This window comes from Hesperophylax consimilis, chromosome 4 (assembly GCF_061612785.1).
Source record: "Hesperophylax consimilis isolate HC1 chromosome 4, BYU_Hcon_1.0, whole genome shotgun sequence".
Lineage (NCBI taxonomy): Eukaryota > Metazoa > Arthropoda > Insecta > Trichoptera > Limnephilidae > Hesperophylax > Hesperophylax consimilis.
This window is the reverse complement of record NC_142839.1, coordinates 35,196,699-35,212,200: the sequence shown is the minus strand read 5'-3', so window position 1 is coordinate 35,212,200 and position 15,502 is coordinate 35,196,699. Positions and strand designations below refer to the sequence as shown.

The window sequence follows — 15,502 nt, the reverse complement described above, 5'->3', positions numbered from 1 at the left end:
ACTTAGGTCTTTGTTAAAACCCAGCATCGCGTCGTGAAAAATCGTTAAAAAGCGTTAATTTGTGTATCGAACAGATATTCAGTATCTAGCCAGGGTTATCTGTGTGTTATGTATATTATTATTGTGTACAAAGATAGGCATCATAAAGATCCGGGTATGAGTGCTAGCCTGTCTCGTACCAGCCTTTGGCTTGACATTTGTAGCGAACTTTATTGATTTTATTAATCTTGCTTTGCGGACTATCGTAAACAATCTTTATTATTTTCTCGTTTAACGTGTAATCCGATAAAAACTGCAATTCTTGAAAATAATGCAGACATTATGATCCTTAGGTACGTTATGATTCGAACTATTGGAAATTATTACATCGCCATGGTAACAGGAATATATATTATTTAAGACACCAAAACAAATAAACAAAACCTATCATAAGTGAATTCGTAACGAACTTGCTTTCAGTGTATCCGCTTAAACTATTTACGTTAAGGGTTTAGTGAAAATTATTTATTTCATACTTTCATTTTATTTTAAAGTTATGTTTACCATAACACGTGTTAATAGAATTATAAAATCTTAAAAACGAATGAATAAATAAATAAAATTGTAGGCTATGCTGTTAAGATTCATAAAACTTTATAATATCATTGACATCTAAAGAAGATTAATTATCGTTTTATATAACAGAGACAGTTAGATACAATACCAACTTTCTCTTTCTTTTCATGTCTCTTGTCAGATAAGTTCAGATAAGCTTCAGATTGTTTCAATATCTTCAGGTTCAATCAGACACTATTGTGAATTAGTTCATTGTTCTCTGTGAATCTTAGAGATAAACCGCAGAATAACTACTATTACCACATAAGTACATAGTTACCTACAACAACGGATGACACATTTGAAGTAATATTATACATTGTGCAACTTTATTAAATTAGCAATTTTATTGTGTCAGCAACCTCAAGCAAACACATAACTGAAATAAGTTTATTTGAATTTGTAATTTGAACCAAAATAGTTAGTCGAGACATGAACTCGAAATTTTTGTCAAGGTCTCTCAAGAGGCAGTTGAACCACTTAAAAAGATCTGATTGCGAGAAGCATACAAATATACAAAATTGTATTTTTTCGTCGTTTAAGTTGGATTAGGGAAAATCTAGCCAGAGAGTTGTGTAGCCGAATTAGTTGAACATTTGCCATTTTTTAAACATACGAATATTATATACTTTATGACGGAATCATTCCGGCTTTGCCACATAATTTGTCTAAGAAATTTTAAGATTATACTTTGTTTATTATGTCAGTTAATGCCTTGAATTAAAAATCATGTTCGGCTTATTTCCGTGGAGGTTTTAATCTAATCGTAAAACATGAAATATTTATTTTTATTTATCACTCTACCTTCTGCTGTGCCATTCAACTAATTTGCATGGCACAGCAGATGTAGAGTGATATTTTTATTTATCATTCTACTTCTGTTGTGCTATTCAACTAATTTTTATGCGAGCTCTCTCATTAATTGTGTGTGTATTGATGCGCTTTTAGGTGGCGTAAGTATAAATAATTAAGGTTAAGTAATAATAAATCTTACAGTATTATGCAATCATCACTGCTTTTGATTGATCTTCTGAAAATGAAATGACTCCATTGACTGCTTGTTGCATCAATGTACAGATATTTTACATTCATGTTAAGACATATCGTCTATTAGACATTAAACGCCACTTCTCTATAAATATCGCATGAATTGAACTCGCAACTTATCTTCGCATACAGGGTTTTCAATTTTACAATTTAATTCCTGTAAATGCTTTGTTGACTAATATTAAAGATGAATACTAAAGATATAGGTTTAGACTCTGGAGAGTGGACCGCATCACTTCTCTATTATGGCATTCTCCTTGCTTCGTTCACAATGACACATTGTCTTTTCTGTTATTTACACACTCAAATTTTATTTTTTAAGCAATACAAACATTCCCGGTTTACAAATAACCTGACAATATTTGAAAGTCTCCTACTACCATCACAGTAAGCGTAAAATGTTGTTTGTGTTGTGATGGAGGACTTAGCCTGTCAAGGAATTGAACACACTACGCCTCTGTCAACTCAGCCACCGACCGGTCCCTTTTTGATTAGATTCCTTCGATCATATCATGCATTTATGGGAAATTTACCACTTATTTTCCTATCCACATCACGTATTCTAGTAGTACATCTTTCTCCGTTCATCATATCTACAAGTCTGAACCTCATCAGTATCCCTTTATTAGTTCCTTGACTTTCTTACAGGCCTCCTACGGTCATACCTAATATAAATATAATGTATTAAATAATTCGTAATGCATGCAAATCATAAAGTTTTTTCTTTTTTATTTTTAAGGCCTTGTAAATTTCGTCATAGTTCTACAAAAAAAATATATATTAAAATACATTACCCTGTACGAAGGCATATCTTGTCTCTGTGCACAAAGATAAAGGCTTCATGTCTTGTGTTGAGACAGCCTTGGCATTTGCAACAGGGTTCCTGACACAAGCAGTTGGAATGAGGCATTTCATTCTCCGCTAATGTGGTCATTGAGATCTCGAGGTATCTTATCCACAGATTTAAACCTTTTACTTTTTGTAAAATGATTACGTTGCACTTTGCAGCTACTTTGAGTACCAATAATTCATTGATTTAATGGATATTTATGGAGGTTATTCAATAATTACTATTTTTTTAAATGCTACAAAGATAGTTACTAAAAAAACAATTTTTTATAAATTTGATTAGTTGATTACGAATCACAAAATAATTAATCGAGTTTGTATTTAAAGAGCAAGTTTGAATTATTATAGAATACACCAAAAAATTATAAGATTTTGACAAGAATTGATAGAATAAATACAAAGTCTTCTCTTATATCGTTAAGTCAATCAGTGTTTTAAACTAATTTACTAATCATCAATACAATAATTTTACTACGACCCTAACATTTTATTCGTTTAAATTTCGACAACAATAACTGGTTGATAAATGAGTACCTTTTACTCAATGTTCGGGCATTGTGAACAACAATTATGACTTCTCTATATATTTTCAGAAACTTCAAACTGAGGTCAAAGGTCCAGATTTTGAATGTATCGGGGTCACACATAACATTAATATTATCCGATCTATGTAATTATTTTAGAATATTATTTTCTATTTTTCAAACAGCTAAGAATCATCCATAACTACTATTTTACATGCGTATTGTATAAACTTGTTCCTCACGAGTTTATTTATACCTTCTTGAATGTTTTGAATTCTTATTACACACGAAGCAACGAATAAAATGATATAGCAATGATTTTATGGTAAAGAGATAAATAGGTGTTACTTTACATACCCACCATAGTTCCCAGTTAACCAACTAACATAGGCACAAAGGAAAATATTTCATACTATAGTTATACAAATGACACCTTCTATATTCACACCCTATGTTTAGAGAGAACTCGCGTGCTAGAGTCTTCTAATTGTACCTCTAATTGGGATTTTTTTTATTTTGAAGAGAAGAGTAGAAGCAAGATAATGAGGGAGTTTGGACAAAAGGCTCTTGGTTAAACTTGACTACCTATAGACAAAATAACAATGTTTCAATTCTAAATGGGGTGAATATTTTGTAGGGGTACTGAGTGGTAATGAGGTTAATTCCCACTCAGAGGCTTGCAATACATGGAGGCTTGAAAACTGTTCATCCTCCCCATTAAAAAATAATTTAATAAATTTATCGGTTTTTCGTGAACTTATTTTTTTTCTTATTTTGTTCGTATCATGCTCAATTAGATAGCCTTAATGGACTGCCTTATTGATTATTAAAAAAACACACAACGCACCCGCTTTTTAAATTTTCATAACCGGCTTAAAAGTATACATCACATATTTATCTTTAATTTAGAACTCATAAATTGTTATTCAGTGACTAAGAATATGCTTGTAGGGTAACAGCTAGACTCAATTTAAAAAAATAAACACTTTTAAATTTATAACTTACCTTCCTCCATATATCTCATGTCCAAAGGGAGTGGCCTCATCGTCAGAATTATTGTCATCACTGCCGTCCCTCTCATCTCTGTGTCGGACCCCGTTCGTTGCCATGGCTACCAATGGCGTCTGTAATCAACAAATAAGTCATCATGAGTCACGAGTGAGATGTCACTATACGGATTTGGGTTGAGGACCGGCATCTTTTACAGCCTCCTGTCTGAGATGGCAGATAAGCACTTTCTTTCAAGTGAAAATCTTTTATCAGTGGTAATGCCAATAAATCACAGTTTATTCACAAGATTTATTTTGGTCTCTTGCAGTAAAAAAAATGCTCGACCATTACTGAGTGAGAATTATCATAGATTTATCGATAGATTCCCCGCAGGGGTAGGCAGAGAGGACGGACCGCCAAAAAAAACTCGGTCTTGGCACACACTCCTTGCCTCATTCATAATTTGACGGCCGGCGTGGTCTAGTGGTATACGCTTTTGACTACAGATCCGAAGGTCGCGGGTTCGAACCCGGCGTGCGCAAATAAATTTTATTTGATTGATTTGTGTTATTTCACAATTAATTAATTAAAATAATATATAGTATATTTGCGGCACGTTCCAGAGTGGAAGATACTACCAGTATCGCCCTGGTGTAAGACCACCATTCAGAATTGAAACGTTGCTTGAAATGGCTTTAGCCGTGTTTGGTGACCAGATCTGAATAGCCAGGTACTTCCCCACCTTCCTCTTCCCCATCTCCCTCCCCTCCCCAATACCCTCAGCCTCACAACATACCCCAATTGGGGATGCCATAGTCTCACTGGCTCCAGACGGGAGCAGTTGGGACTCTTGTGCGGTAATACTGTAAAAAAAAAAAAAAAAAAAAAAAATCATACATCGTATCATACATACTCTTCTATTATTCTGGCTTTTGACATGGCCCGATACAAGTATCTGATTCATTTGATCGTGCCATGTCTTCCTCAGGCGGCCCCGACTTCTGCTACCATGTAATAGATTATCAATTCATAAAACAGAGATAAAAAGAAAATTGATATTTTGAAGAAGCACAGCACTCGTAATATAACTCAATCGTCATTTAATAGTGTTAAAAATTATGTGTAATCTTTGGAAAAATTGTATTTTAGTAAATAAGAACATTTATTTTGCTAGGTAATCAGTTAGTAGATCAATTCTAAGTAACACATACATAAAATTTCTCCATTCCAAGTGCATTGGTCAATATCTCGATAAGTCTTGCATAAGATCCAAGTCATTGTGTGCATTATAATAACAGCATAACGAATCGTGGTTTAGGTATTGTCTGACTTACCAAGTATGGGAGCCAATGCACCATACAAAGTACTGCGACGGCAGGGCAAGCGCCAAACCCGCTACCGTGAGCCCAAAGTGAACGAACTAAGGCACGATGAATAATCAACACTCGTGACGAAATGCCGGAGAAATTGATTACAGTTTAATTGGTAATGCAATAAGCGAAATCATTTGATAATTGAATTAAGTTTCAGCATCTTTAGTAGGAATCGTTCATATAATATTTTAAATTTTAAATAATTTGTTGAACAAAATTTTGCTTAGAAGAAAATCACACCAGCAAAAGTTCATAAAATTATTCTGATGTCTGGATAACTGGGCTTTACCTCGCACATCTATTTGCAATCTAGGAGTTAATAAATGCTGTATAATATTATGCTCAATGCACATAAAATAGCTTAAGATGTCAACATTTGATTATGTAAATGTTGAATGATGAAAAAGATTTATTTACGATAGGTACACGGAGAGAAATGACTATAGCTAATTTATTAGATCTCTTGAAATTATTAGTGATTCCGATTAAAAACGGGATTGCATGCCTTACGAATGAATTAATAGGTTTCTTGATAAAATTTTAGTAAATTACGAATATATTATCGTGATGTCGGAACAGCAAAAATCGATTTCTCTACTTTGTACCTCAACTTGAGAGAGTTTGGTTTTTATCCATGGCTGTTTCCATCAGCAGTTATCTCGGAAATGCTGAGTATCTGCAACCTTAGATCTAGGAGTTATAAGTTTCTGAAAGTTTTTTTAATACCATACATCCTGCTTTCAATCAAATACAAACGTCAAACAAAGCCGCTCAGAGGCATCTGATTCTTCCAAGGTTCAGAACTAATTAATAGAACTAACTAAAATACTGAGGCTCCTGTGAAGATTAACTAGGTAATTAACTACTTCGCAGTAAATGTGGATATTTTCCACATATCCTTCGAAGAACATGAAATATCCTTGTTTTAACTACATATATGTACTTGCACGTAAACTACATTAATTAAATTACCATATATGATTTGTTACTATTTTTATGCCATTTATTGATCGTAAATGTTTTTGAAAAATAAAATCCTCAAAAAGTGAATAATTTTAATATTTGTTGATAATACCGTTCCCTGAGGAACCCTGGATTACATATTACGAATAAATGGGTGTTTCATTCCAAAGTAAGCATTTTATTTCAGGTACTAAAGATCCCGGTGTGATAATCGTTTTATTTTTTCTAAGTCTAGATAAAGAGTTATTAGATGTATTGAAACATCGCAATCAAAAGAGGTTATCAACTTATAAACATGTACTACCAAATAGAATCTCCTTCCAAAGTTAGATCACGCCATCCTTGAATACCTTGTTAATGTAATGTCAAGCAACAACAAGATTGCTGGCACAAAAAATGGCTTGCTTAGATTTATCTACCATTATCTACTAATCTAAATAATGATCCATTAAATTTGAAGGTTTGTTCCAAATCTGGGCTCACTTTTACATGTTTTGTCTTCTGACCCGGCAGAACCAATGGCCTCAACCTATATTCGACAAAATGACAAATCATCTAAATTTTGATACAATAATGGGTAATACTTATTATTTACCTTTGACAGAAATAAATTGCGATTACAAATATTAATAAATTAGATACAAACTAATTTGACAGACAAAATGAACAGTACTAACAGCATGTAGGAAGTCTTTTGTCTCATGGGTTGGTGTATGACATGACTGTATTGGTTGTAAAACTAACATATTTTTGGTGTTATTTAATGCTGTATATGTATCATTTATTTGATCAATTAAAATAAACGTAGGCGAGGTACCGGGTGGCCAAGAAAGGTTGTAGACCTTGATGCCTTACGGAAGTTGTTGTCGTCAGTCGCCAGTTGCTACACGCCCAATGAACTAAGTAAAGCGGCTTTCAAATAATGGCAAATTGTCGGCTTTGTTCGGAAGGCTATTTTCTGTTGCGTTTGGTAGTATGGAGGCTTTTTATCGAGTTGGAATTTAAGTCGCATAAACAGGCTTTACAGCTGTCGGGTATTGTATTTTGAACGTTTTCTTGGAAAATAAAAATCAATTTTAAAACGTTTAAAAAAAAAAATAATACTTTTTGTACTCATTGCTGCACTTTCAATGTTACTCGATGTTTCATTCTGGATGTCATATCGAAAAATACAAATACAGATTAATGGGGTAAAGCCTAAATTATGATTTTTATGACTTTAAAATGGTTTAAAGAGATATGAATTCTCAAGGAAAAAATATGTCAAAATTTGATTTAGTAGATAGAAATGCATAAGATTTACTTGTATTGGAGGAAGGTGGACATCCCGTTCAGGGTTTTATTAAAGGATGCAGTCATTTTTCTACACAACGAGAATAATAATGGAAACAAAAAGTTGCGTATGGCCACATTCTTACGTTAGACAAAATGCATTTAATGCTTTCGTACACCTTTACTATACACTTCAAATCCTGTAAGGATTCGATAAAAAAGATTATAAACTAACTATCTATGTAATTCTGAAATTCAGGAATTGAAAAACATTTTTTTACTAAATACCAATCATCGACTCAAATCAACTATAATTTTTACTACAAAGAAGCAAAATGAGCTTTTAAACAAAAAAGGTGTTACTTATTCTTAAAACATCATTTAAAGTACTTAAGATGTATTGTGCACTTTTATAAAGTGTCTACAATATCTTGGTATAAGTCTCCCCAAGCCATCTGGCGCATAAGCAAGGTCGACTCGTTTTCCAATAAATGTTGCAAAGCGGTACCGCCCAATTAATATTTATCCATAGACAAAAAAAAACACAAAACCAATTACATTCTAAATTTGAAATGTTACCTTCCGATAAGCATGAATTTTTAACCGACCAACCAACCGCTAAATAACTTGTAAAGCTATTAAAACGTAGGAAATTTTAATGCTTTTATATTCCTAATTTACGAGTGTAGATGATGTATGTTTTTACGTTTTGAAAATTGTTTGGAAATTACTTTACGGACTTGTAAAGGATTATTTATTGTATGGTTTAATTGGAACCCCTTATTTAAATTTTTAATACCATCGTGTATTCCATAAATTGGTTTAAATAGTTCTCAAGCTTGATGGTTATAATAATCACCTTAAGGGCAGTGTATTTATTTAACTTGGTTCATTTTATGATATTTCCTTTATGTTGAAAGACAAAATGTAACGGAAATCATAAGATATTGAAAGAATCAATGGTTCATGAATCAAAAATTAAGAAACTTGTGTTAAAATCTCTAAAAAGATTTAATGACATCTTATATGAATACGTACCTATTCTTGTTTAAGTATAAGTCCTTTCTTTAATGTAAACATTCAATTAAACCCACACATACCTATTGGTAGGTTTAATTTTAAAATTTTAAGGAAAACATCGGTGAGGTCATGGAACCTACTTTAGAATAGAAGGGAATCCCTACTGGCACACAAAATATCGTATACTTGTATGAAATCATTTTCATGTTTTTCTACCAGTAGATTTTTTTTAAAGATTAGCACTGTTTAATAAAAAATATAGTGTTTATCCTCAGACAAAATCGAATCATTTCCAGGTAATTTATCAGTAAAAACCAATAATTTCTACGAATATGATCAATAGTAGTATTATTTGCGGAACTGCATACCATCACAGACAGTTATTTGACCTTTGCAAGAGCCAATGCCGATTAAAACAATACAAAACGAAAATCGAAACAGCCAAAGGTTCCATTTTCAACCACACACACGCCCAGTCACGATAATTACAAGACAGTTAAAAGGCTAAAAATGAAAAAAGCATAATTCTAAACAAAGCCTGAAAATTACCTAGTTTTGGTGAAGTGTTTCTTTTGACTAGTTTGTTGTTTTAAAAGGGGAAAAGGTCGATGTTTCGATACGAGCTTGTCGCCCACGCTGCACCGTCAACCTTGGACCAAGTCGACGGACTAGCGCTTTATTCTGGGAAGGAGGCTTCTCGCCATACAGGGGGGGGGGAAATAAACAGAGGGGGAATGAATCAGGGGGGAGAATGCAACTTGTCGGGGAAGCGAGGGAGGGAGAGGTGAAGGGAAAAACAGCTGCTATCGAAACCAAGAGTGGGGAGAATTGCCCGGAGGACAACCACATTGTTCCATTCCAATATACGAACGAACTCAAATCTGATATCTGACGCATATATTTCAAACGGTACAAAATCTATGCAAACAAAATTGATCCACATTATGGAAAGGAATAATTTCTTGACAACATTTTTCAAAAATAAGTATTGTTTTTGTTGCTGAGTGGTTTGCAGCTTTTCTGTTGTATTGAATTTATATCCTTATGCAACTACTACGGTAGGCGACATTTCACTATTATACTTTGCAGAATGCAGCCTGACATTGCTCGGTAGGTACCTACTCGTTTATGTGTAGACGTGTTTATTAGTATTATGTTCGAATGTCAAATTCAAAATTAGAATGGTTCCTGTTTGATTATTACGTTGTTAGGCGATAGTTTTTTTATTCGTAACATAAAATCGTACCGCTGACTTATATGGGTGCACGTTTACCAAATAAAGGCAATGCAACCTGTTTTACTTTGTCTACCCACGTAAAGGTGTCATAAAGTAATGATTTGATTGATACATGTTATTCAATTATTAGATAAAATATTATGTTATATTTATATGACATCAGCAAATATTGAACTGTAATAAAATAACTACCTAACTTTTCTCAGTGGTTCGAAACGTTTTATCTGTGCATGTGTTCACTTTGCGTTACGGTATCAACATCAAATGTACGTGCATCTTCTCGTATGCATGTACATTTTCTTTTTTTGAATCTAGCCGCCATCAATAACACTCCTTACATAGATGGCGATAAGGCTTAAATTTTAAATTCCCGCTTAACACCAACCACCTGCTTTGATTTAGGCAAGAAAAAAACATGCTCAAAAAGTGCCTTTTATTTTATTTTTTGGATGTTCAGGCATAAATATTTCAATGTTTTCCGATCATTTTATAAATAAATTAATTTTCCACATAATACAATAAAACCATAACCGAAAATGGGTTCGTAAGTAGGAAATTTTGAACTTTAAATCTGTTTTCATTGGCCTTATAATTTTTTTTTCTTATAAAAAGACTTATCCAGGGTGGTACTTAAAGGCCAGGATGTGTTATACTCGCAGTATTTAATTAAAGCATCTGAAACATTTCTAGGCGACCAAATTTTCAAACCAAAAACACATGATTTTAAATTACTACGTAGTGCATCGCCTTAAATACATACATTAATACTTCACTAGGTTTTGAATACACAACCTCTGGCCTCAGAACAAAATATCTAACCTCTTTACCACGAGGTATGTATATAGTTATAGAATTTCAAAATATTTCTTTAGTGGTATATTTTTAGGTTGATTCCATTTCATGCAAAATATTGTTAACAACTTTAAAACACTAACAAATTGCCTACAATAATTAATTGCCTTCTTAAAGATTTTGTTTATTTACACCGAAAAGGTCTTTTGGTTTCTTGACGCCAGTTAAATGTTAGAAATGACATCATGTAAACATATGAACACATTTTAATTTATTTCTATAATTTTCTATCATTAAAATCCTGTATCGGCTGGTATATGGGGTAATTAAATAACTTCAAAATTCAGTAAATTCAAAGTAAAACGTCATTAAATTAGCATATCGCCGCATGATCAGACGTACAAAGCGGCAGAATAACCTACAACCTTTGTTAAGTGAATAAAAAAATACGCGATGAGTCATATAGAACTACGATAATTTCGTATTGAAGAATTGATGAAATGATGACCGTTCTTTTGCCCAACAGTAAATCAAGTCAATATTGACACAAACTTGTTAATTGATTGCTTTGTGATTATTTATTATAAATTGTAAAAGTCAATCTGCTATTTATGGTCCTAACGAACAAGGTCTCATTTGGTATGACAATTGTTTGTCTAAGTAAATTTATGTTAAAGACATGTTTTTACTAGTAAAAATAACGTTTATTGGCTTACCTGTTTTTATTTTTACATTAATACCGCACAATATTTCAAACTGCCCGGAGCCAGTGGAGCTATATGACATCCTCATTTGTTGAAGGTTGCGAGGCTGAAGGGTGTGGAGAAGGGAAGGAGTTGAAGAAAGGGAAATATCTGGTTATTCAGATCCAAGCACTAAACATTGCCGATTCGAGAATCGTTTCAATTCACTTTCTTTCCTCATATATTATTTTAAATCCCTAATTAAAGTTTTACAGGATAAAACGACTACTGCGATATTATATTTTTCAATTATTACCACAATATTTTTCTTTGTTAATCTTGAATGTAATAAAACTGCCAGTTTATTTTTCTAGCCAATGATAGTGACTTAAAAAAGACGCGGGGAGCTTTGAGACTCTCATTGGTATGATTGTGTAGCTAACTCAATCCAGGAAATAAACAATGTGTGTCCAATACTTGTATTAAAAATGTACCAGTAGGTTTATACGTGTGTAGATACACGAGTTGTAAGGCTCTAAATGCCAAACGTAGGTTCTTTATAAAAATATGACCTTCAATTTAATAAATAAGGCTACATTATGCGGCTGTCATATCTAGAGTAGAGGGAGATAATCAAATAATGGAGGTTCCGTCACCTCTGCATGACTTCAGATAGCTTCAGGGACAACAGCGTAATACCGTTGAAAAAAGTAGCGCCGAATATGTTTTCGATGTGTGTATTTATTTTATTTGTAATATGTCAAGGTACATTATTATATACATTATCTACTCCACTCAGTAGGAACCGTAAAATAGGGAGGCTTTGATTCATTTTCAATACTGAAAATAAATAACTTTTTTACAAATACATTCGTCTCTGAAAACGTATGTCATATTAATTGAACATGTTTAAAGAAGAGTTAATGTGTTCGGGAGTCAAAAAAAAAGTGGTGACCTTGAGTCACCACATGGGTATCTTTGACATTATAAGCGTGGGGTATCTTTGAGTGGGGTAGTAGTTTGAGTGGTAGGAGTGGGGTATCTTTGAAAATATAAGCCTTAAGGAATTTATGAAATGAATTTAAATTCTGTGTATAAATGAAACACTTTATTTACAACACTTTTAACTAAAAATAATATAGTGTTTCAATGCCAATGGCTTCTTCGTCGGGATAATTAAAATTAAAGAATTTAAAACTAGCTAAGTATAGACACATAAGTATTTGAAATAAGCGAGTAATTTCTGAGTGGTAGCAAGAATTATTATTGCAGAATTTCGATGGTCAAGTCGCCCCATTTTACGGTACTACAATGATGTGAGGGCGTCAGGAATGTGAATGACGAACGCGAGTAAATATAACGTATATTTATATAGATATTATATATATTTTAAATCGTTTGTAAATATATACGTGTCGGGTTCATCCAACCAAGGAGTTACTTGGCAGGGCTGGGTGGTAAAAACATTAGAGTGTTGATCAAAGCGGTAAAGTTGTTCGAAAGCTGAAACTGGCCGATTATGTGTGTTTAATAGGGGACCATTTAAATGTCAAATGTTCAAAATGGCGCTAATCAATTATTTGATTGTCATTAAATGTGACGAAAGTTGGAAGCAACCCAACCTTACTTTTTCTGAATAGCCAAGTAGGTACTTTTGAACCTTCTTCATTCCCTTCTCTGTTCGCTAATAGAATCTGTTGACACATTAAACTGTAATCAAAGACAGATCAGAACAATGGAATGCTCGCCTGCCACCAGTCACTCCAAGTGGTTCACTACGTTTGGTGACTTAGCAGTGGTGCCCGAGTTCATGGAGTGAGGATTATCTTTGTATTGGCGGCGGGTGCGTCTATGTGATGTGGAGAGACTGATTGAGGGAGATCTTTTTACCTCTTCAGCAGGACTCTCTCAACCAATCGACTTGTATCGCAATGAGATAAATTCAAACGTCTGTCACTCCTGGACACACTGACCTTCAGATTCCTACCCACTATCATACTCTTTTCCTCACAGCATCCCCAAAGATGACCCGGGCTCTGAGGGAAATCATTTTCCTCAGCGCTTCCTTTGTGGAGCTAATGTAAAAATATAAAAACCTTGACAATATGGCTACTATCTGAAATGGTCTAAGTGTCAAAAACATATACATACGCCGTAATTAATAAAATCGTAATATGGTTAAGTAAATTAATAATCAACAAGTGGAAAAAAATTAAACTCACGTTTGATAGAATTTATTATATTTTTTAGAATGACATAATTTTTATATTGACGCAGTTTTGTTGTATCTAAGAATATACCTTTGTAGCGTGTGGAATATTCTAATGGCTATTAATAATAGGTAATCATCACACTTAAAACAGGTAAAAAGCAGGTATCGGATGCTCTCTGTTAAATGTCAGTCTTAAGGTCACTACTCTTTAGTATTACAACATTTAAAACAAATATTCGTTTAGTACAGAACTACAAAAGTATGCATTCGCAAAACAAGTTTAATATACAACTATAACTACGTGTGTTACAAAATACAAGCATATTGTGCTTTGTTTGGTTTTTACTGTTTTTACCTAACGGTGATCTGTTCTTTAGTCGAAATAACCAAAGAAAGTGAAATGTATTATATAATTTGTCATGAAAATATGTGGGTTGAACAGTGGAACAAAACAAGTGCGAGGAGCGCGGGAGGCGGCGCGACTTTCTCCCTTTCTTTGATTTGTCAATGAATTAATCCGACCACTATTCACTCCTTGAAAATAAAATCTAATTACGAATTATTTGTCCTTTTTACAGTGGCGCGACAAATCTGAAATCGAGTAAACAAAAGTTCGGGCTTTTTTCAAAATTAAATATTTTGTTACATTAGACCCTTTTTACAAATGTGTTATAATTTACCCTCCTCACTCATTTTTAGCTTCTCTACGCCAGGCGGTTCGTTTAAAAATGAATATTCGAATCCTGCGTGGAGGTCTCACAATGTAGTGCGCTGCAAGGCTTTGTGTTACTTTAGCGAACTTTACTTTTCTGCGCGGGGTATGGTTATTTTGTGCGCTTTTCGACGGTCAACGTACGACTGATATAGTAATTTATTAAATGTCATAAAGCATTATCGAATCCTCCTGGTGACAAAAATACGGTTACGTGTTTTACTCGACGAAATGATACCTACATTTCAAGTTAGCGCAAGTCTAACAATTTGGATGTATAAGTATATGGTGCTGAACAATAGTATGTGGAAATAATTAAAAATTTAACGCAAAATAACTCTATTTTTGTCCTATTTTTAAGTCACATAAAAATAACCAGTGAATTGTAATACACACTTTCATAGTAATTAAATATTGCCAAAATTAATGCACAATAATTTTTGTAATCGCGAAGAATGTTGCAAACATTTTTTCATCATCTCTAAATAGTATGACAAGTTGCTATCCACGTTGGTTTTAAACTATTATTTAAAAAAATTCTTCCGGAAGGTTTATATATTCATAATATATGCATATTATATTTATAGAAAGTAGAGAAAAGTCTATGTTTTGTTATCAAGTCGTAAAATATATATTTTCGGGCGCTTGCATTGCTAACGCTGGCTAAACCTTATGAGATACATCAACATGATCCACTATGGAATTGCATATCTTAAAAAGGCCTACAGAAAACTTAGCGGTGGTATATGTCTATCTCTTCAGGATAACTCCCAGCAACGACGGGTAAATTATATTTAAACACCTCTTTTGTTGCGAACTAGCTGACGGCATTGCTCGTCCTTTCTCTACTTTCAATAAATATAATATCCATGTATTATATATATAAACCTTCCGGAAGAAATTTTCTAAATAAAAGTGAAAAACCTATCAAAATCCGTTGCATAATTTAGAAGAACTAAGCGCACAAAAAGACAGATGCGTATAGTGCCTTTGTTATATACTATTTAGAGATGGTATACCGCGTTTAAAAAAACAACTATATTCATATATTTCAATGTTAAGAGTTTGAAATGCAAAGAAGAAGCAAAAATATAAACATCATGGAAGTATACACCACAAGACGGTTAAAGAAGATTATCGATAAAATTTATTAAAATAATAACATATTAATATTATAATACACATACGATATTCAACCAAATTCAATATTGAAGGTAACAATAACCTCAATACT

The 15,502-nt window shown here is 33.1% G+C and overlaps 1 protein-coding gene across 3 annotated transcripts in view; it reads right to left on the bottom strand.

The window, feature by feature from the left end:
* kkv (hyaluronan synthase-like protein kkv) overlaps positions 1 to 15,502 on the bottom strand; it is a 116,020-nt gene that overhangs the window by 66,590 nt on the left and 33,928 nt on the right. For all 3 annotated transcript variants that reach the window (XM_089630904.1, XM_089630902.1, XM_089630903.1), the window contains exon 2: positions 4,020 to 4,138. In XM_089630904.1, coding sequence (XP_089487030.1) covers positions 4,020 to 4,123 — 104 coding nt within the window. In that variant the 5' untranslated portion in view covers positions 4,124 to 4,138. The remainder of the gene's footprint in view (positions 1 to 4,019; positions 4,139 to 15,502) is intronic.